A 22260-nucleotide genomic window follows, 5' to 3' on the forward strand; every position below is an offset into this window, starting at 1 on the left:
TGGTAAACTAACATCACTAATGTTCACACTGGTAAACTAACATCACTAATGAGTCACTGGTAAACTAACATCACTAATGAGTCACTGGTAAACTAACATCACTAATGTTCACACTGGTAAACTAACATCACTAATGTTCACACTGGTAAACTAACATCACTAATGAGTCACTGGTAAACTAACATCACTAATGTTGTCACTGGTAAACTAACATCACTAATGTTCACACTGGTAAACTAACATCACTAATGTTCACACTGGTAAACTAACATCACCGATGAGTCACTGGTAAACTAACATCACTAATGAGTCACTGGCAAACTAACATCACTAATGTTCACACTGGTAAACTAACATCACTAATGTTCACACTGGTAAACTAACATCACTAATGAGTCACTGGTAAACTAACATCACTAATGTTCACACTGGTAAACTAACATCACTAATGTTCACACTGGTAAACTAACATCACCGATGAGTCACTGGTAAACTAACATCACTAATGTTGTCACTGGTAAACTAACATCACTAATGTTCATACTGGTAAACTAACATCACTAATGTTCACACTGGTAAACTAACATCACTAATGAGTCACTGGTAAACTAACATCACTAATGTTCACACTGGTAAACTAACATCACTAATGTTCACACTGGTAAACTAACATCACCGATGAGTCACTGGTAAACTAACATCACTAATGTTGTCACTGGTAAACTAACATCACTAATGTTCATACTGGTAAACTAACATCACTAATGTTCACACTGGTAAACTAACATCACTAATGTTCACACTGGTAAACTAACATCACCGATGAGTCACTGGTAAACTAACATCACTAATGTTGTCACTGGTAAACTAACATCACTAATGTTCATACTGGTAAACTAACATCACTAATGTTCACACTGGTAAACTAACATCACTAAGGTTCACACTGGTAAACTAACATCACTAAGGTTCACACTGGTAAACTAACATCACTAATGTTGTCACTGGTAAACTAACATCACTAATGTTGTCACTGGTAAACTAACATCACTGATGAGTCACTGGTAAACTAACATCACTAATGTTGTCACTGGTAAACTAACATCACTAATGTTCACACTGGTAAACTAACATCACTAATGTTGTCACTGGTAAACTAACATCACTGATGAGTCACTGGTAAACTAACATCACTAATGTTCACACTGGTAAACTAACATCACCGATGAGTCACTGGTAAACTAACATCACTAATGTTGTCACTGGTAAACTAACATCACTAATGTTGTCACTGGTAAACTAACATCACTAATGTTGTCACTGGTAAACTAACATCACTGATGAGTCACTGGTAAACTAACATCACTAATGTTCACACTGGTAAACTAACATCACCGATGAGTCACTGGTAAACTAACATCACTAATGTTGTCACTGGTAAACTAACATCACTAATGTTCACACTGGTAAACTAACATCACTAATGTTGTCACTGGTAAACTAACATCACTGATGAGTCACTGGTAAACTAACATCACTAATGAGTCACTGGTAAACTAACATCACCGATGAGTCACTGGTAAACTAACATCACTAATGTTGTCACTGGTAAACTAACATCACTAATGTTCACACTGGTAAACTAACATCACTAATGTTGTCACTGGTAAACTAACATCACTAATGTTGTCACTGGTAAACTAACATCACCGATGAGTCACTGGTAAACTAACATCACTAATGTTGTCACTGGTAAACTAACATCACTAATGTTCACACTGGTAAACTAACATCACTAATGTTGTCACTGGTAAACTAACATCACTAATGTTGTCACTGGTAAACTAACATCACTAATGTTGTCACTGGTAAACTAACACCACTAATGTTGTCACTGGTAAACTAACATCACTAATGTTCACACTGGTAAACTAACATCACTAATGTTCACACTGGTAAACTAACATCACTAATGTTGTCACTGGTAAACTAACATCACTAATGTTGTCACTGGTAAACTAACATCACTAATGTTCACACTGGTAAACTAACATCACTAATGTTGTCACTGGTAAACTATCATCACTAATGTTGTCACTGGTAAACTAACATCACCGATGAGTCACTGGTAAACTAACATCACTAATGTTGTCACTGGTAAACTAACATCACTAATGTTGTCACTGGTACACTAACATCACTAATGTTCACACTGGTAAACTAACATCACTAATGTTGTCACTGGTAAACTATCATCACTAATGTTGTCACTGGTAAACTAACATCACCGATGAGTCACTGGTAAACTAACATCACTAATGTTGTCACTGGTAAACTAACATCACTAATGTTGTCACTGGTAAACTAACATCACTGATGAGTCACTGGTAAACTAACATCACTAATGTTCACACTGGTAAACTAACATCACTAATGAGTCACTGGTAAACTAACATCACTGATGAGTCACTGGTAAACTAACATCACTAATGTTCACACTGGTAAACTAACATCACTAATGTTCACACTGGTAAACTAACATCACTAAGGTTCACACTGGTAAACTAACATCACTAATGTTGTCACTGGTAAACTAACATCACTGATGAGTCACTGGTAAACTAACATCACTAATGTTCACACTGGTAAACTAACATCACTAATGTTCATACTGGTAAACTAACATCACTAAGGTTCACACTGGTAAACTAACATCACTAATGTTCATACTGGTAAACTAACATCACTAAGGTTCACACTGGTAAACTAACATCACTAATGTTGTCACTGGTAAACTAACATCACTAATGTTCATACTGGTAAACTAACATCACTAAGGTTCACACTGGTAAACTAACATCACTAAGGTTCACACTGGTAAACTAACATCACTAATGTTCATACTGGTAAACTAACATCACTAAGGTTCACACTGGTAAACTAACATCACTAATGTTGTCACTGGTAAACTAACATCACTAATGTTCATACTGGTAAACTAACATCACTAAGGTTCACACTGGTAAACTAACATCACTAATGTTCATACTGGTAAACTAACATCACTAATGTTGTCACTGGTAAACTAACATCACTAAGGTTCACACTGGTAAACTAACATCACTAATGTTGTCACTGGTAAACTAACATCACTAATGTTGTCACTGGTAAACTAACATCACTAAGGTTCACACTGGTAAACTAACATCACTAATGTTGTCACTGGTAAACTAACATCACTAATGTTCATACTGGTAAACTAACATCACTAATGTTGTCACTGGTAAACTAACATCACTAATGTTCACACTGGTAAACTAACATCACTAATGTTGTCACTGGTAAACTAACATCACTAATGTTGTCACTGGTAAACTAACATCACTAATGTTGTCACTGGTAAACTAACATCACTAATGTTGTCACTGGTAAACTAACATCACTAATGAGTCACTGGTAAACTAACATCACTAATGTTGTCACTGGTAAACTAACATCACTAATGTTGTCACTGGTAAACTAACATCACTAAGGTTCACACTGGTAAACTAACATCACTAATGTTGTCACTGGTAAACTAACATCACTAATGTTGTCACTGGTAAACTAACATCACTAATGAGTCACTGGTAAACTAACATCACTAATGTTGTCACTGGTAAACTAACATCACTAATGTTGTCACTGGTAAACTAACATCACTAATAAGTCACTGGTAAACTAACATCACTAATGTTGTCACTGGTAAACTAACATCACTAATGTTGTCACTGGTAAACTAACATCACTAATGTTGTCACTGGTAAACTAACATCACTAATGTTCACACTGGTAAACTAACATCACTAATGTTCATACTGGTAAACTAACATCACTAATGTTCACACTGGTAAACTAACATCACTAATGTTCACACTGGTAAACTAACATCACTGATGAGTCACTGGTAAACTAACATCACTAATGTTCACACTGGTAAACTAACATCACTAATGTTGTCACTGGTAAACTAACATCACTAATGTTCATACTGTACAGTTGACACCGACATGTAAAACATTAAATCTTTATTCAAAAACAAAACATGAAAAACAACAAGACAAACGTTGAAAATGTAACATAAATTGTATGTGAAGTTGCCGGATCGGCCTTCTATTCACCGTATGAACCTTCATGGAACTACTTCCTGATTCATATTTCAAGTAATTCAAAGCAGTTGGTCACCAAATGATATTTGAAGGGTATGAAACCATGTCACAGGCAGGCTCAACAATATGGCTGATTCACGATGCCTTTAAATCACTGTCCAGTGTGTCTCGTGGCTCATTTCACTGTAACGGTGAGACGCCAGCTACAGAGGAATGACAGACTCACCATAGCTGCCTCTGAAATCCTGATACATACACAGAGGTATTTAAGACAGACCTATCAACTTGAAGATCCCACTAATCTAAGACATTAGGATGGATGAAAGAGAAGGATCCCACTAATCTAATACATTAGGATGGATGAAAGAGAAGGATCCCACTAATCTACGACATTAGGATGGATGAAAGAGAAGGATCCCACTAATCTACGACATTAGGATGGATGAAAGAGAAGGATCCCACTAATCTAATACATTATGATGGATGAAAGAAGGATCCCCACTAATCTAATACATTATGATGGATGAAAGAAGGATCCCACTAATCTAATACATTATGATGGATGAAAGAAGGATCCCCACTAATCTAATACATTATGATGGATGAAAGAGAAGGATCCCACTAATCTAATACATTAGGATGGATGAAAGAGAAGGATCCCACTAATCTAAGACATTAGGATGGATGAAAGAGAAGGATCCCACTAATCTAATACATTAGGATGGATGAAAGAGAAGGATCCCACTAATCTAAGACATTAGGATGGATGACAGAGAAGGATCCCACCAGAGCAGTGGAAATCTTCAAGGTATGAAGATGTTCAGACAGGGTTTTACAGATACTACTGAACAAGAGTGCTTTATCAAGAGTGCTTTATAGTCCAGGAGACGAGAGTAATGTAGGTCTAATCCAGGTTAGAATGATTCCACCTCATCTTTCACACGCTCTCTCTCTCCTTCTCAGTTCTGGCTGAGTTTAGTCTTGGTGGCGAAGTCAACACTGAGTTTCCTCATTACCTCACCGTGGCTCTGACCCGCCAGGTTTTGGCGAACACTGCCATAGTTCTCCTTGACAAAGTTGGCGAAGGGTGTGGGCGCCCGGGGCTTGGCTGGGGTGAGCAGGACCAGCTGACCCGTACAGAGGGCACACACAAACCTCTGGGTGTCCAGGGACTTAGAGTGACGACCGAGTCTACAGAGGGGAGGAAGAGAACAGTTTAGCCATCAACTGGTTTTAGAGTTTAGCCATCAACTGGTTTTAGAGTTTAGCCATCAACTGGTTTAAGAGTTTAGCCATCAACTGGTTTAAGAGTTTAGCCATCAACTGGTTTAAGAGTTTAGCCATCAACTGGTTTAAGAGTTTAGCCATCAACTTGTTTAAGAGTTTAGCCATCAACTTGTTTTAGAGTTTAGCCATCAACTGGTTTAAGAGTTTAGCCATCAACTGGTTTAAGAGTTTAGCCATCAACTGGTTTAAGAGTTTAGCCATCAACTGGTTTAAGAGTTTAGCCATCAACTTGTTTTAGAGTTTAGCCATCAACTGGTTTAAGAGTTTAGCCATCAACTGGTTTTAGAGTTTAGCCATCAACTGGTTTTAGAGTTTAGCCATCAACTGGTTTTAGAGTTTAGCCATCAACTGGTTTTAGAGTTTAGCCATCAACTGGTTTAAGAGTTTAGCCATCAACTTGTTTTAGAGTTTAGCCATCAACTGGTTTAAGAGTTTAGCCATCAACTGGTTTAAGAGTTTAGCCATCAACTTGTTTTAGAGTTTAGCCATCAACTTGTTTTAGAGTTTAGCCATCAACTGGTTTAAGAGTTTAGCCATCAACTGGTTTTAGAGTTTAGCCATCAACTTGTTTTAGAGTTTAGCCATCAACTGGTTTTAGAGTTTAGCCATCAACTTGTTTTAGAGTTTAGCCATCAACTGGTTTTAGAGTTTAGCCATCAACTGGTTTAAGAGTTTAGCCATCAACTGGTTTTAGAGTTTAGCCATCAACTGGTTTTAGAGTTTAGCCATCAACTTGTTTTAGAGTTTAGCCATCAACTTGTTTTAGAGTTTAGCCATCAACTGGTTTTAGAGTTTAGCCATCAACTGGTTTTAGAGTTTAGCCATCAACTGGTTTAAGAGTTTAGCCATCAACTTGTTTTAGAGTTTAGCCATCAACTTGTTTTAGAGTTTAGCCATCAACTGGTTTAAGAGTTTAGCCATCAACTTGTTTTAGAGTTTAGCCATGAATTGATGGGAATCCATGGTAGATTGAGGGCTTAAACTACCTGGTCTGACAGTATAACTATAAACTGTGACAATACATACGGTAGTTTAGTCTCAGGCAACTAATAGAGCAATAATATAATGCAATTTAGTGGACACTTATCCGCAGTGATTAACACAGTGAGTATATATTGTTGGTGTACGTGACCCCTGCTGAGCCACACAGGACAACTGCTTCATTTGAAGGAATGACTCCGTTTCCTTGGATTAAATAAATCCATTTTAATATCCCCAAACTCCATTTCATGTGCAGCACTAAAACTAGCATTGGGTTAAGTGTAGGCCGGGGACAGACAGGAAGTTAGTGTTGACCTACGTGTTTTTGCAGCGGCTGCACTGGTACTGGTACTTGTAGTTAATGTCGTAGCTGTGGCAGCGGGTGACCACGGGCAGCTCGGGGTGTGCCAGCGTGGCCTTGCGGGCGTACAGCTTCCAGAAGGGGCCGTGTCCATCCCTCACACTGTTGATCAACCAGGTGGCAGCGTGGCACATCTCATGGACTAACGTGTCACGCAGACGGTCTGGGAGGAGAGAAGGGGGAGGATGGGGATTGGAAGAGAGAGGAGAGGAAGGAGAGAGGGAGAATGAGGGAAGGTGGGAGATAAGAGATATTTGAAATCATACAGACACAGGCTATTCACATTAAAGTTGAACTTTAAATGACTTACATTAGAACCTAATTTAAAATGTTATAACATACATTTAATGTCATTAGTTCTTCAACCAGTGAAGCCTTACCTGCAGAGTCACAGACTTTCTCAGAGAGTTGGATACGGGCGTATCGGTTCCCTCCTCCTCTCTCCTGTCCTGTGATGCAGTAGCCAGCAGTCTTTCTCATCTTGTTATTCCAGCTCACTGACATGTTACTGGGCAGCTGGGGAACAAAGACGTTACAAAGGAAAGAAGAGGTAAAACATGCAAGATAATCCCAGGTCACATGATGGTAAGATGCAAGTCAACACAAAACACTTTATAAGATTCCATCTTTATCACTCTCCAAGTGATCTGGCAGTATATGTATGCTTATAACCTGTGTGTTTAACACTGTATATATAGCCTGTTGATGGGTTCTGACTTCTAAACGTGAAAATATGAAATATCCTTATTCATGTCACTGAGGGAGAGAGGGGAACGTAGAACGTTTACTTTCTGTCAGAGCATGTTATTGTTGGACATCAGGGATCCTTTGGAAAGGAGAAGGGCCACTGTCTGGTCGTTACACCAGAACTTAATGGTAGGAAGAATGTATATGGTGGAGTCGATGAAGCTGGGAATGTTACTGAGTAAAGGGAAAGGCAATGGAATGGGTGGAGAGCTGTGGATTAGTGAGGAATGGGAGGTCAGGTCACATTAAGGTAGAAGGAACAGTTTACTGCCCACATCACTTAACTTCCTGCCTAGCAATAAAGATGTGATGTTTAGGGGGAAGGAGGAGTTGACCTAAATCAGAGTATCTATACTGGTGCTGGTGGGAACATGTCTTTGTCTGTTCACCTGTCTGACCCACTGGATGAGTAAACTTGGTTTGAGCTTTTCATAGTTGTCAGTCAGGTTCTTAATAACAGGGTAAAAACTAACACTATGTATAGTTAAAGTGTGTGTTTACCTTGCTGTCGAACACGCTGGTGTTGTACAGGCGATACAGTTTGCTGGTGAGCTCCTCCTTGGTCTGTTTGAAGTTGCGGCTGGAGCCTGGTCCAGACAGAGACTGGAGGAAACACCCAGGAGTCATACACCCTGCTGATACACTGAGGAGAGAAACACAGGCTGGAGTCATACACCCTGCTGATACACTGAGGAGAGAAACACCCAGGAGTCATACACCCTACTGATACACTGAGGAGAGAAACACCCAAGAGTCATACACCCTGCTGATACACTGAGGAGAGAAACACCCAGGAGTCATACACCCTGCTGATACACTGAGGAGAGAAACACCCAGGAGTCATACACCCTGCTGATACACTGAGGAGTCCAACACACTGAGGAGAAAAAAACAGCCAGATTTAGCCTCACACAAACACTTCACTGAACCTATGTATTTAGATCAGTGTAGAACAGGTGAAGGAGAGGAGACAGTATTGAGCTACACCCTGCCCTAGGCCCTGGTCAGTAGAGTATTGAGCTACACCCTGCCCTAGGCCCTGGTCAGTAGAGTATTGAGCTACACCATGCCCCAGGCCCTGGTCAGTAGAGTATTGAGCTACACCCTGCCCTACGCCCTGGTCAGTAGAGTATTGAGCTACACTCCCAGGCCCTGGTCAGTAGAGTATTGAGCTACACTCCCAGGCCCTGGTCAGTATTACCTGGAGGAAGAAAGGCCGCTGGTCTTGAGTCTGGATTCCGGCTGGGACACAGCGGGTTTGGAGACGAGCGGCCGCACCGGGGTCTTCAGATCCAAGGGCGTTCTCACCAACGGCCGAGGGCACACCTCTTTCGAGGCTTTTTGCCGTGGAGCTGACAGGGGGGGCTTCTGATTGGGCCCTGGATTGACACACACTAGGAAGTAGCCAATGAGATGACACGATATAGAAACGAAAAAGGAAATGTACCAATTAAAGACCACAGCTGGCAGAAGCCTTGTTGGTGGACACGGTCTGAACAGAAATATGCGAGTTGTATTTAAACATGTTGTGAGCAGTATACCAGCGTGCAGATTTACTCTGTTACGTTACCCTCTCTGATCTAACACCTTTTTAGGCATGTGCCTCCCCATTTTACAGAAAGATCACCCTGAATTACACTCATTATGGCAACTGCTCGAGCTCCGGCCGCAAGGCACTACAGAGGGCAGTACATCACTGGGACCAAGCTTCCTGCCATCCAGGACCACTATACCAGACGGTGTCAGAGGAAGGCCCCAGAAAATTGCAGAAGACTCCATCCACCTTAGTCAAAGACTGTTCTCTCTCTGCGATCGCACGGCAAGCGGTACCGGAGCACCAAGTCTAGGTCCAAAAGGCTCCTTAACAGCTTCTACCCCCAAGCCAAAAGACTCCTGAACACCTAATCAAATGGCTACCCTGACTATTTGCATTGCCCCCCCTTTTACGTTGGTGCTACACCGTTGTTAACGTCTATGCATAGTCACTTTACCTCTACCTACATACTACCTCGACTAACCTGTACCCCCGCACATTGTAACAGTAACCCCCTGTATATAGCCTCCACATTGACTCTGTACCAGTACTCCCTGTATATAGTCTCCACATTGACTATGTACCGTAACACCCTGTATATAGCCTCCACATTGACTCTGTACCATAACACCCTGTATATAGCCTCCACATTGACTCTGTACCGTAACACCCTGTATATAGCCTCCACATTGACTCTGTACCAGTACCACCTGTATATAGCCTCCACATTGACTCTGTACCAGTACCACCTGTATATAGCCTCCACATTGACTCTGTACCAGTACCACCTGTATATAGCCTCCACATTGACTCTGTACCAGAACCACCTGTATATAGCCTCCACATTGACTCTGTACCGTAACACCCTGTATATAGTCTCCACATTGACTCTGTACCGTAACACCCTGTATATAGCCTCCACATTGACTCTGTACCGTAACACCCTGTATATAGCCTCCACATTGACTCTGTACCGTAACACCCTGTATATAGCCTCCACATTCACTCTGTACCAGAACACCCTGTATATAGCCTCCACATTGACTCTGTACCGGTACCCCCTGTATATAGTCTCCACATTGACTCTGTACCGTAACACCCTGTATATAGTCTCCACATTGACTCTGTACCGTAACACACCCTGTATATAGCCTCCACATTGACTCTGTACCGTAACACCCTGTATATAGCCTCCACATTGACTCTGTACCATAACACCCTGTATATAGCCTCCACATTGACTCTGTACCGTAACACCCTGTATATAGCCTCCACATTGACTCTGTACCAGTACCACCTGTATATAGCCTCCACATTGACTCTGTACCAGTATTCCCTGTATATAGCCTCCACATTGACTCTATACCGTAACACCCTGTATATAGCCTCCACATTGACTCTGTACCGTAACACCCTGTATATAGCCTCCACATTGACTCTGTACCGTAACACCCTGTATATAGCCTCCACATTGACTCTGTACCATAACACCCTGTATATAGCCTCCACATTGACTCTGTACCGTAACACCCTGTATATAGCCTCCACATTGACTCTGTACCAGAACACCCTGTATATAGCCTCCACATTGACTCTGTACTGGTACCTCCGGTATATAGCCTCCACATTGACTCTGTACCGTAACACCCTGTATATAGCCTCCACATTGACTCTGTACCATAACACCCTGTATATAGCCTCCACATTGACTCTGTACCGTAACACCCTGTATATAGCCTCCACATTGACTCTGTACCGTAACACCCTGTATATAGCCTCCACATTGACTCTGTACCGTAACACCCTGTATATAGCCTCCACATTGACTCTGTACCGTAACACCCTGTATATAGCCTCCACATTGACTCTGTACCGTAACACCCTGTATATAGCCTCCACATTGACTCTGTACCAGAACACCCTGTATATAGCCTCCACATTGACTATGTACCGTAACACCCTGTATATAGCCTCCACATTGACTCTGTACCAGTACTCCCTGTATATAGCCTCCACATTGACTCTGTACCGTAACACCCTGTATATAGTATCCACATTGACTCTGTACCATAACACCCTGTATATAGCCTCCACATTGACTCTGTACCAGAACACCCTGTATATAGCCTCCACATTGACTCTGTACCGTAACACCCTGTATATAGCCTCCTCACATTGACTCTGTACCGTAACACCCTGTATATAGCCTCCTCACATTGACTCTGTACCGTAACACCCTGTATATAGCCTCCACATTGACTCTGTACCGTAACACCCTGTATATAGCCTCCACACTGACTCTGTACCGTAACACCCTGTATATAGCCTCCACATTGACTCTGTACCGTAACACCCTGTATATAGCCTCCACATTGACTCTGTACCAGAACACCCTGTATATAGCCTCCACATTGACTCTGTACCGTAACACCCTGTATATAGCCTCCACATTGACTCTGTACCGTAACACCCTGTATATAGCCTCCACATTGACTCTGTACCGTAATACCCTGTATATAGCCTCCACATTGACTCTGTACCGTAACACCCTGTATATAGCCTCCACATTGACTCTGTACCGTAACACCCTGTATATAGCCTCCACATTGACTCTGTACCATAACACCCTGTATATAGCCTCCACATTGACTCTGTACCGTAACACCCTGTATATAGCATCACTACTTATTTTATTGTAGCTCCTTTAATTATTCTGAATGTTTTACTTCAGCTTATTTTTGTAAATACTTTCAAACTTTTTATTAACTGCATTGTTGGTTAAGGGTTTGTAAGTAAGCATTTCACTGTAAGGTTGTATTCAGTGCATGTGACAAACATATGATTTGATTTATTACTGTGACCTGTGTTGGGGCGGTACCCGTATGGTGTTGGGGCGGTACCCGTATGGTGTTGGGGCGGTACCCGTATGGTGTTGGGGCGGTACCCGTATGGTGTTGGGGCGGTACCCGTATGGTGTTGGGGCGGTACCCGTATGGTGTTGGGGCGGTACCCGTATGGTGTTGGGGCGGTACCCGTATGGTGTTGGGGCGGAACCCGTATGGTGTTGGGGCGGAACCCGTATTGTGTTGGGGCGGAACCCGTATTGTGTTGGGGCGGAACCCGTATGGTGTTGGGGCGGAACCCGTATGGTGTTGGGGCGGTACCCGTATGGTGTTGGGGCGGAACCCGTATGGTGTTGGGGCGGTACCCCTATTGTGTTGGGGCGGAACCCGTATGGTGTTGGGGCGGAACCCGTATGGTGTTGGGGCGGAACCCGTATGGTGTTGGGGCGGAACCCGTATGGTGTTGGGGCGGAACCCGTATGGTGTTGGGGCGGAACCCGTATTGTGTTGGGGCGGTACCCCTATTGTGTTTGGGTGTTGGGGCCTTACCCGTGTTATGTCTAGGTGTTCAGGAGTTGGAGTGTTACCCGCGTTGGGAGTTGGGGTGTTACCCGCGTTGGGAGTTGGGGTGTTACCCGCGTTGGGAGTTGGGGTGTTACCCGCGTTGGGAGTTGGGGTGTTACCCGCGTTGGGAGTTGGGGTGTTACCCGCGTTGGGAGTTGGGGTGTTACCCGCGTTGGGAGTTGGGGTGTTACCCGCGTTGGGAGTTGGGGTGTTACCCGCGTTGGGAGTTGGGGTGTTACCCGCGTTGGGAGTTGGGGTGTTACCTGTGTTATGTCTAGGTGTTGGGGTGTTACCTGTGTTTTTTCCAGGTGTTGGGGTGTTACCTGTGTTGGGAGTTGGGGTGTTACCCGTGTTGGGTTTAGGTGTTGGGGTGTTGCCGGTCTTGTGGTTCTTCTTAATTCTGTCCAGTAAGCTGAGGAACTCCTCCTCTGAGCTGGCTGAGTCCTCCAGCTTCGACGGGGCTGAGTGGGTCCACTGTGGAAGGGGGGTCAGGGAGGGGGTGAAGGAGGAGTGGAGAGGAGGAGAGCTGGGAGAGAGGGACGGCAGAGGAGGAGGGCAGGGAGAGGGAAAGAAGATGTTGTCCTTCTGGTTACTTTGTAGGACGTTGACTTTGTGCGTCTGTGGCGGCGGCTGGTGCACAGGGTGGCATGTCCTCCACGTGCTCTTCATCACAATACCATCGTCTTCTTCACTGTCGCTGAGGAAAACTGGAGTGTCACACTGGGACAAGGGTCTTCTGACCGGGGTCTGGAAGGATGACGGCTTAGGGGTCTTAAAGGCACCTGTAGAAGACAGGATGAGTCTCCATGTAACGCTGTCGGCCGAACAACTCCCCCTAGCCGTGACAATATATCATATTAACCAAGGCGTCCTGGGTATTACTTCAAGTCTGGCTATGCAAATAGAAGTAATCACAGTGCTGAACTGAAATCAAGCAGAAATAACTTATTAGAAACAGATTTCAGATTATTACAAGCATGTATGAGGACAGTCAACGACAGCGTGTCAAAAGGCAACCTATACCCTAAATAGTCCACCACTTTTGAATAGAGCCCTACTCGCCCTGGTCAAAAGCAGTGCACTACATAGGGAATAGATTGCCACTAGGGAAGCAGTCGATGTTACCTATAGAGGTAGGTTTTTTCTTCCTCTCAACGACAAAGTCATCATCGGAGGAAAAGCTGTCGACAATGAAGTTTCTGAGGCTGAGGAAAAAACAGGAGATAAACCTGAGTATTTAACACAGGACAGGGACCATATTCACGGTAAGAGGTTGGGACCACACTACCTGTCTCCACTGGTACGCTCCGCTTCCTTGGGCTTCGGCTTGGGAGTTTTCACACGGCTCAGGACTTCAGGGGCACCAGACGAGACACAAGGGAACAGTAAACATGTCATCAGCGCCAGTTATAGCGCTCGCTTGGTCTTCTCCTCTCTGCTGTGACTAACACATTTCCGTTAATTACCTCATCATTCACCAGAGATGAGTCAAAATCATGCGACTAACGTGCGAATGGATGAACAGGCGGGTGGAGATCGATCTACAGTCCCCTCCCCGATTTCTTCGTGGGGACAATGACACGAGTTTGGAGACGTGGAAGGGGCCCGGTTTCCCCAATAGTGATGGAACTTACCAGTGTTTTAATGATGCCGCTTTCCTACAACGGCCCCAGACGTAAAATACATTTCCCAAAACCCCACGCAGAGAGAACATTCACTAAGTACGTTGTTGGAGAATGTGTCCATACTGATAGGATTGAAAGAAAGGCAACGCTGCTCTCGAATCAGCTTTCTCCATTCAAATCTTACCTTAACATTAGAATTATTTCATAATACTGACGACAGATCAGCTCCTAAAGAGATATCACCATCTATGGCTGAAAATATTGGGGTGGGTTATTCTACCGCTTAGCCTATAATAATGCATTAAATGAAGATTTTGAAAGTTACGCTTCACATTATGAAACATTTATAATATATAGGCCTACAGTCTATACTGTAGGTAGGCTATTTATAATATATAGGCCTATAGTCTATACTGTAGGTAGGCTATTTATAATATAGGCCTACAGTCTATACTGTAGGTAGGCTATTTATAATATATAGGCCTACAGTCTATACTGTAGGTAGGCTATTTATAATATATAGGCCTACAGTCTATACTGTAGGTAGGCTATTTATAATATATAGGCCTACAGTCTATAATGTAGGTAGGCTATTTATAATATATAGGCCTACAGTCTATACTGTAGGTAGGCTATTTATAATATATAGGCCTATAGTCTATACTGTAGGTAGGCTATTTATAATATATAGGCCTATAGTCTATACTGTAGGTAGGCTATTTATAATATAGGCCTACAGTCTATACTGTAGGTAGGCTATTTATAATATAGACCTACAGTCTATACTGAAGGTAGGCTATTTATAATATAGGCCTATAGTCTATACTGTAGTTAGGCTATTTATAATATATAGGCCTATAATCTATAATGTAGGTAGGCTATTTATAATATATAGGTCTATACTGTAGGTAGGCTATTTACAATATATAGGTCTATACTGTAGGTAGGCTATTTATAATATATAGGTCTATACTGTAGGTAGGCTATTTATAATATAGGCCTATAGTCTATAATCTTTGGAGGGAGCTGAAAGTCCGTATTGCACAGCGACAGCCCCGAAACCTGAAGGATCTGGAGAAGGTCTGTATGGAGGAGTGGGCCAAAATCCCTGCTGCAGTGTGTGCAAACCTGGTCAAGAACTACAGGAAACGTATGATCTCTGTAATTGCAAACAAAGGTTTCTGTACCAAATATTAAGTTCTGCTTTTCTGATGTATCAAATACTTAGTCGTATGAAAACGTTTGGGCACCCCTCTGAGGTTGCATAATAATTTACTCTGCTGTCACAGAAAATGATCACAGTGGCATGCCATTCATTTTCTAATAAAAGCTGAGTACTGGGGTATTGTCCAGACAAAGATTTTTAGTGTAGCAATATTAAGTTGTATGAAATGAAATCACATGTGAAAAATAGGCTAAAATGTGCGCACCCTTGTCATTCTGTTGATTTGAATACCTGTAACTACTTAGCACTCATTAATTGGAACACACAATTGGTTTGGTGAGCTCATTAAGCCTCGAACTTCATAGACAAGTGCATCCAATCTGTCGTGGCAGAATCAGAATTCTTTAGGTAACATTTATAAATAAGATATTTTATTTATATTCATAAGCATGCTTATGTGGGATAAGTTACTTGGGCCCAGAGAGGGGAGACGTCAGGTTAGTCTTATCTGTGAATGTGTCTAACTATTCCTAAACCATGTGAAGGGATGGTGTGATTAATGGGGAACCAGTTAGGTGGCTCCCCAATGTCTGTGTGCCAGTCACATCTCTCTGTAAGCTTGTCCAGGAGGGGGTGTATTTGATATATGCCATTGGATGAGGTAAATTTTTTGGTTCTAAGTGGTACCAAGAACGAGATAAGAACTTAGTTTAGGAGACCAAACTGAACGATAATTTATAGCCAATGATGTCTGGCTATGTGTGTCTCTGCTATAAAGGATCTCAGTTACCATTATGTAAGCACTCTCAGAGAATTCATTTATAGACACTGAATTGATCTAAGAGTCACAGGGCTATGGTGAAGCTCATATAATTAAAGATGGACTTTATGATAACTCTGACTTGTGTGTGGTTTGCTCTCTCATGATTTGGCAAGAGGAAATTTATACGACAAATCATGAGAAAAGGTATTTAAGGTGGCCAATTGCAAGTTGTTGTTCTCTTTGACTCTCCTCTGGAGAGTGGCAACATGGGGGCCTCAAAACAACTCTCAAAGGACCTGAAAACAAAGATTGTTCAACATTATGGTTTAGAGGAAGGCTACAAAAAGCTATCGCAGAGATTTCAGCTGTCAGTGTCCACTGTGAGGAACATAGTGAGGAAATGGAAGACCACAGGCACAGTTCTTGTTTAGGCCAGAAGTGGCAGGCCAAGTAAAATATCGGAGAGGCAAAGGCGAAGGATGGTGAGAACGGTTAAAAACAGCCCACAGACCACCTCCAAAGACCTACAATACCATCTTGCTGCAGATGGTGTCACTGTGCATCGTTCAACAATACAGCGCTCTTTGCACAAGGAGAAGCTGTATGGGAGAGTGATGCGGAAGAAGCCTTTTCTGCACACACGCCACAAACAGAGTCGCGTGAGGTATGCAAACGCACATTTGGACAAGCCAGCTTCATTTTGGAATAAGGTGCTGTGGACTGATGAAACAAAGATTGAGTTATTTGGTCATAACAAGGGACGTTATGCATGGCGGCAAAAGAACACAGCGTTCCAAGAAAAACACTTGCTACCCACAGTCAAATTTGGTGGGGGTTCCACCATGCTGTGGGGCTGTGTGGCCAGTGCCGGTACTGGGAATCTTGTTAAAGTTGAGGGTCGCATGGATTCCACTCAATATCAGCAGATTCTTGGGAATAATGTTGAAGAATCAGTCACAAAGTCAAAGTTACGCCGGGGCTGGATATTTCAACAAGACAACAACCCAAAACACTGCTCAAAATCTACACGGGCATTTATGCAGAGGAACAACTACAATGTTCTGGAATGGCCATCCCAGTCCCCAGACCTGAATATCATTGAGAATCTGTGGGATGATATGAAGCGGGCTTGCCATGCTCGGCAACCCTCAAACCTAACTGAACTGGAGATGTTTTGTAAGGAGGAATGGTCCAAAATACCTTCATCCAGAATCCAGACACTCATTGGAGGCTTATGGGAAGCGCCTGGAGGCTATTATTTTAGCAAAAGGAGGCTCTACTAAATACTGATGTGATTTTTCTATTGGGGTGCCCAAATTTATGCACCTGTCTAATTTTGTTTTGATGCATATTGCACATATTCTGTTAATCCAATAAACCTCAATTGACTACTGAAATATTACTGTGTCCATCAGTTATTTGATAGATCAAAATTAAATTTCTGATCCAAACACCCAGTTATTTATAAATGGAAATCATGGAAATTGTCAGGGGTGCCCAAACGTTTTCATACGACTGTTTGTCATGCAATAAAATGCAAACTTAAAAATCATACAATGTGATTTTCTGGATTTTGGTTTTAGATTCCGTCTCTCACAGTTGAAGTGTACCTATGATAAAAAAATTACAGACCTCTACATGCTTTGTAAGTAGGAAAACCTGCTAAATTGGCAGCGTATCAAAAACTTCTCCCCACTGTAAGTGTTTTCAAGTACAACTTTAGTAAGGACTGTTTTGGGAAACAGCTGTGAGATTTAACGATGCTCCTACGAAGGTTCTAACAATGAACTTAGATGCATTTAGGAAACCGGGCCCCGGACAGTCAGAAAGACTTCTGTTCTTTGACTTAGAAATGACATACACCAAATTAGACATGGCAAAGACCCATTTACATGCAACATTGTTTCAATGAAGAATTCTGAAGTATCATTGGGTTTCACAATATGATGACAATGATCAAAACATGACTTCCCCAATACTTATGTCAAGGCACCAGTATGATACTTACAGTTTTCAAAGTAGTCATCACTGTCTGAGCTTAATACAAGGACTGGTTCACTAGAGGGGAGAGAATCAGAGAAGAAACAATAACACATTTAGTCCAATTGAATGACTAGATAGAGAAAAGGGGATTAAGGGCACTATTGGAAATTATTGCAACACAATACCAAACAGGAAACAAGACACCCCACTCCCTCATTTTACAGTCAGTTGCTATTGTATTGGTGTCTATGGGAGAATCACCCCATTAAGCAGACCAGAACTGACCACTTTTTTTTTATGGTAAAGTGAATTATCTTCATTTATCCACCATGTTTGAAACGGACTCCACAGGGCACTAATGCTGTCCCATCTTTTTTGGTTTTTACGGGTATTTTATTTTCATGACGGTCTTCATACATAACCGTCAGTTACACAAGTATACGGTAATTGTGCCAACCGTAGCTGAACAAATCACTACTTTACCTGACTTTCTTAGCAGAACTGCAATGTTTCCGAGAAGCAGTTTTGGGTGTAGCCTGCTCCACAAGAACTACAGACAAGAAGAACACGGAGATTCATTCATTCAACTACAGTATTTCAATGGATAGCTGTCATAGGCATACATGGTTGGCACCATGACAACCATAATCAGGAGTTGGCCAATGCTCATACAGCTCTGGACCAGGTGTAAAGGAATCTTCCAGGTGAACAAAAAGACAGCAGTCGTAGGTAAAGTTAAAGAAAAACCAATTCAGGTTTAATATAACTCACAAGGTGACACCCTTCAGCACAGAAGCAGAGAACATGTTTAACAGCCCTCTTGGAAACAGCCCTTTATATCCTAATAGTCTAGTAACCCAACCCACCGACTCTCACTTACACTGGTCAAAATCATCGTCACTGGACTCCATGAACACCTTGGTCCTGTAACCGTTGCACTTGGAGACCTGGTTCTCTTTCCCTGAGCCTCTGTCATCCTCTTCCTCCGTGTCGAGCAGATGTATCTGGACTGGGGGAGGAAGGTTTTGAGCACCCCTGGAGCCATGACAGCCTGTGGCCAGACGCCGAGTCTTACCGACGCTCTTAATCAGCTGCAGAGAAGACACAGGATGTGTTTGAAATGGCACTCTACTCCATATAGTGCACTACTTTCGACCGGGGACTATAGGACTCTGGTCAAAACAAACTATTCACTGTATTCCCTATATAGTGCACTATTCACTGTATTCCCTATATAGTGCACTATTTTTGACCTGGTCATAGGAAATCGTGTGCAATTGATTAAGATAATCACTGGTGGTTGTAATTCGTGTGCCTTAGTAACCACAACATACCTGTTGTTCTGCTGTTTCCAATCCTCCCTTCTCTGACCAGCCCAGTTTCTCTGCAACTCTTTGAAATAATCTGTGATTATCATCATCCATGGTCTCTCTCTCTCTGTAAGGGGGACAATATGACTATTATCTGGAGACAACACGGTAACAACATGTCCGGGCTGCAAACCCACGGATAGTTAGCAATGCCCTGGCCAGCCCTCTTTGGGCAATGAAAACAAAGAAGACACATTTTGATGATGCAGTATGTTGATTAGCTAACAATAGCTAGTAGCAAGACACATTCTTGTAGCAGGCAAATGTATTTTAGCTAGGTATTTGATTATACACGGGGTGTAAGCAGTAGCCTAGCTAGCTAATGGTGTGTGCTATCCGATATATCCTTGGGACGTCCCTAACCTAAACCCCAACTAACCTAAACCCTAACCCCAACTAACCTAAACCCTACCCATAACTCTTACCTAGCATCGTCGAGATCCAGGCTTCCATAGACGTGATTTGAGGTATTGCAACGTTAGACTAACTCTTACCAAACCAGTTTAAATGTAAACTTCAATGAGGGGATATGAACGACCCAATGATACCGGATTGGACGCTAGCTAATGCCTGCCACTAAAACCCTTATAACCACGACTGTAAATAAATTCTAAACGTTACCGTTTCTCAAGTTTAACTCAATATGCATTACTATTTGTTTATTCAATATCAGATGTTCGCAAATCGGGACATAACGTTACCTTTGAAGATGATGGTCAATACATTTGCTTTTGGGCCCAAGTCTCGGATAGCAACCGAAAGAGACCAAACGAAGATTCAAAACGGTGCACCGGAAGTTCTCATAGGCCGAGCGGAAAACTAGCGGTAATGACGTAGATAAAGTTACACAGAACAGGTTTGAATTGACGACTTGCAATTGTATTAACATAAATCATTCATCTTGGCAAGACAAAAGAAGCCAAAGGTACACGATTGTAAATATACAAGTAGAAAGGCAACGCTGCAATTGTAATGTTGAATCCCATAGCAATATTCTCTGTGTACTAAAACCAATAAACTGGTTAGCTTTTTCAAATTTTGTAATTTCATGTTTTAGATAGGACCTAGAATAGAACTCTTTGGGATTTAGTTTTAGATCAAATATTTATTGAATTATCAGCGACTTTATCAGATCCCCAAATGCTCACTCTCCCCATATCTGAAGAGGTTTTACCTGAGCAGCAGCACTGATGAGCGGAGCCCCAGTCTGAGGCAGGAGGACCCAGAGCTCACACACATTAAAATTAACAGGAGGAAGAGGAACTCAGGACCAGTCAGGAGGAAGAGCAGCTTCAAGTACTGGGCGAGGCTAATATCATAGAGTTCAAATTCTCTCCTGCATATGTGGAAAATGACTGTGATCAGGAGAACCCACCTCAGCCCTCACATCTTCACCAAACCCAAACAGTGGAGGACGGAGAGAGGGACTCTCTAACCCACCAACATAACTGAAGAAAACAGTCTCTGATGGAGAGGATTACAGAATATCAGAACCAACCAGTGACTCTCAACCTCTCTGCAGTAAATCCAGATTGTTCTGCAGCTCAGAGTGAAAACAGGGAAAGTGTAGAAAAGGCCCATGGAGTTGGTGGAATAATCCTTTAATTCATTGCCATTTACTCAGCTGGGCCAGGGGCGCTTTAATTACACAGGAGAGAAATCATATTGGTTTCAAGAATGTGGCAAGTGCTTCAGCCTTAGTAAAACCCTGTCCAATCATATGATGGTTCACAGAGGTGTAAAACCATATCAATGCTAATCATGTGGAAAAGGATATACTGAGAGTGTAGCCTTAAGCAGGCATATGAGAGTTCACACAAGGGAAAAATCATATTGGTGCAAATAATGTGGAAAATGCTTCACTCTGAGTAGGACCTTGAGCAGACGTGAAGATTCACAGAGGGGAGAAAGACCATTGTTGCAGCTATTGTGGCAGATTTTTCAATGATCATGGAAATTGTCAGACACAACGACTGTTCACAAGAGTGATAACACACTACAATGTAGTTTATTTTTTATTTAACCTTTATTTAACTAGGCAAGTCAGTTAAGAACAAATTCTCATTTACAATGACGGCCTACCATAAGGCCTCCTGCGGGGACGGGGGCCTGGGATTAAATAAATAAATAAATACAATATAAATATAGGACAAAACACACATCACAACAAGAGAGACAACACCACACTGCATAAAGAGAGACCTAAGTCAACAACATATTCTATCCTGCAGATAGAAATATAGTGCCTATTGCAACCATCGATGGCTACTGTATGATCTATCTATATGTGCTAAAATCACTCGCACAACCAATCTCAGTTACAACCATTATTGTTTACTGTATTACCGCTCCCTAAAGCTGATGTCAATGTTAACTTTAAGTCATACTTTCTCCCAAAAAGACAATTTTTTCCCTCTACAGGATAAAATCTTCAGTATAAATCAAACCTTCTCATTGAGCAGACGAAGCAAATATGTAATTATTTGACACTCATTCCATAGTGCTGAAATAAAGTATTTCCTCGTTTACAAATCTACCCTACATATTTTATTTATGAAAAATGAATGTTGATGTACAGTGCATTCGGAAAGTATTCAGACCCCTTCACTTTTTCCACATTTTGTTACGTTACAGCCTTATTCTAAAATAGATTATATGTTTTCCCCTTCATCAATCAACACACAATACCCCATAATGACATCACAATACCCCATAATGACATCACAATACCCCATAATGACATCACAATACCCCATAATGACAAAGCAAAAAAAGTTTTGGGGAAATGTTTGCAAATGTATTTAAAAAAAGGACATAAGTATTCATATCCTTTACGCAATAATTTGTTGAAGCACTTTTGGCAGCGATTACAGCCTCGAGTCTTCTTGG

At 42.1% G+C, this 22260-nt stretch overlaps 1 protein-coding gene across 3 annotated transcripts; it reads right to left on the reverse strand.

Moving 5' to 3' along the window:
- Nucleotides 1-4050: 4050 nt before the first annotated feature.
- Nucleotides 4051-20625, reverse strand: gcna (germ cell nuclear acidic peptidase). 3 transcript variants are annotated; one of them, XM_036969947.1, is made up of 13 exons: nt 20546-20625; nt 19336-19438; nt 18882-19092; nt 18485-18551; nt 18027-18076; nt 13754-13817; nt 13591-13670; nt 12789-13247; nt 8726-8918; nt 8026-8167; nt 7158-7293; nt 6736-6940; nt 4051-5339 (listed from the first exon to the last, which is right to left on the reverse strand). In XM_036969947.1, the coding sequence occupies exons 1-13, from the start codon at nt 20608-20610 to the stop codon at nt 5108-5110; spliced, it is 2007 nt and encodes a 668-aa protein (XP_036825842.1). In that variant the 5' UTR covers nt 20611-20625; the 3' UTR covers nt 4051-5107. The 3 variants fall into 3 exon arrangements, with proteins under 3 accessions (XP_036825842.1, XP_036825841.1, XP_036825840.1); XM_036969946.1 differs by lacking the exon at nt 20546-20625 and adding an exon at nt 20073-20229 and having other exon boundaries at nt 13591-13664; XM_036969945.1 differs by lacking the exon at nt 20546-20625 and adding an exon at nt 20073-20229.
- Between the last annotated feature and the right edge of the window lie 1635 nt (nt 20626-22260).

This window comes from Oncorhynchus mykiss, chromosome 31 (genome assembly GCF_013265735.2).
Source record: "Oncorhynchus mykiss isolate Arlee chromosome 31, USDA_OmykA_1.1, whole genome shotgun sequence".
Classification (NCBI taxonomy): domain Eukaryota; kingdom Metazoa; phylum Chordata; class Actinopteri; order Salmoniformes; family Salmonidae; genus Oncorhynchus; species Oncorhynchus mykiss.

Excerpts from the sequence above, each read along its gene's own strand:
- gcna (XM_036969947.1), bottom strand. The coding sequence starts at position 20,610 with ATGTGTGTGAGCTCTGGGTCCTCCTGCCTCAGACTGGGGCTCCGCTCA. Across the intron at positions 19,439-20,545 it reads TCATCAGTGCTGCTGCTCAG|AGAGAGAGAGACCATGGATG; the intron begins GTAAAACCTCTT and ends TCCCCCTTACAG. Across the intron at positions 5,340-6,735 it reads TGCAGCCGCTGCAAAAACAC|ACTCGGTCGTCACTCTAAGT; the intron begins GTAGGTCAACAC and ends TCCCCTCTGTAG.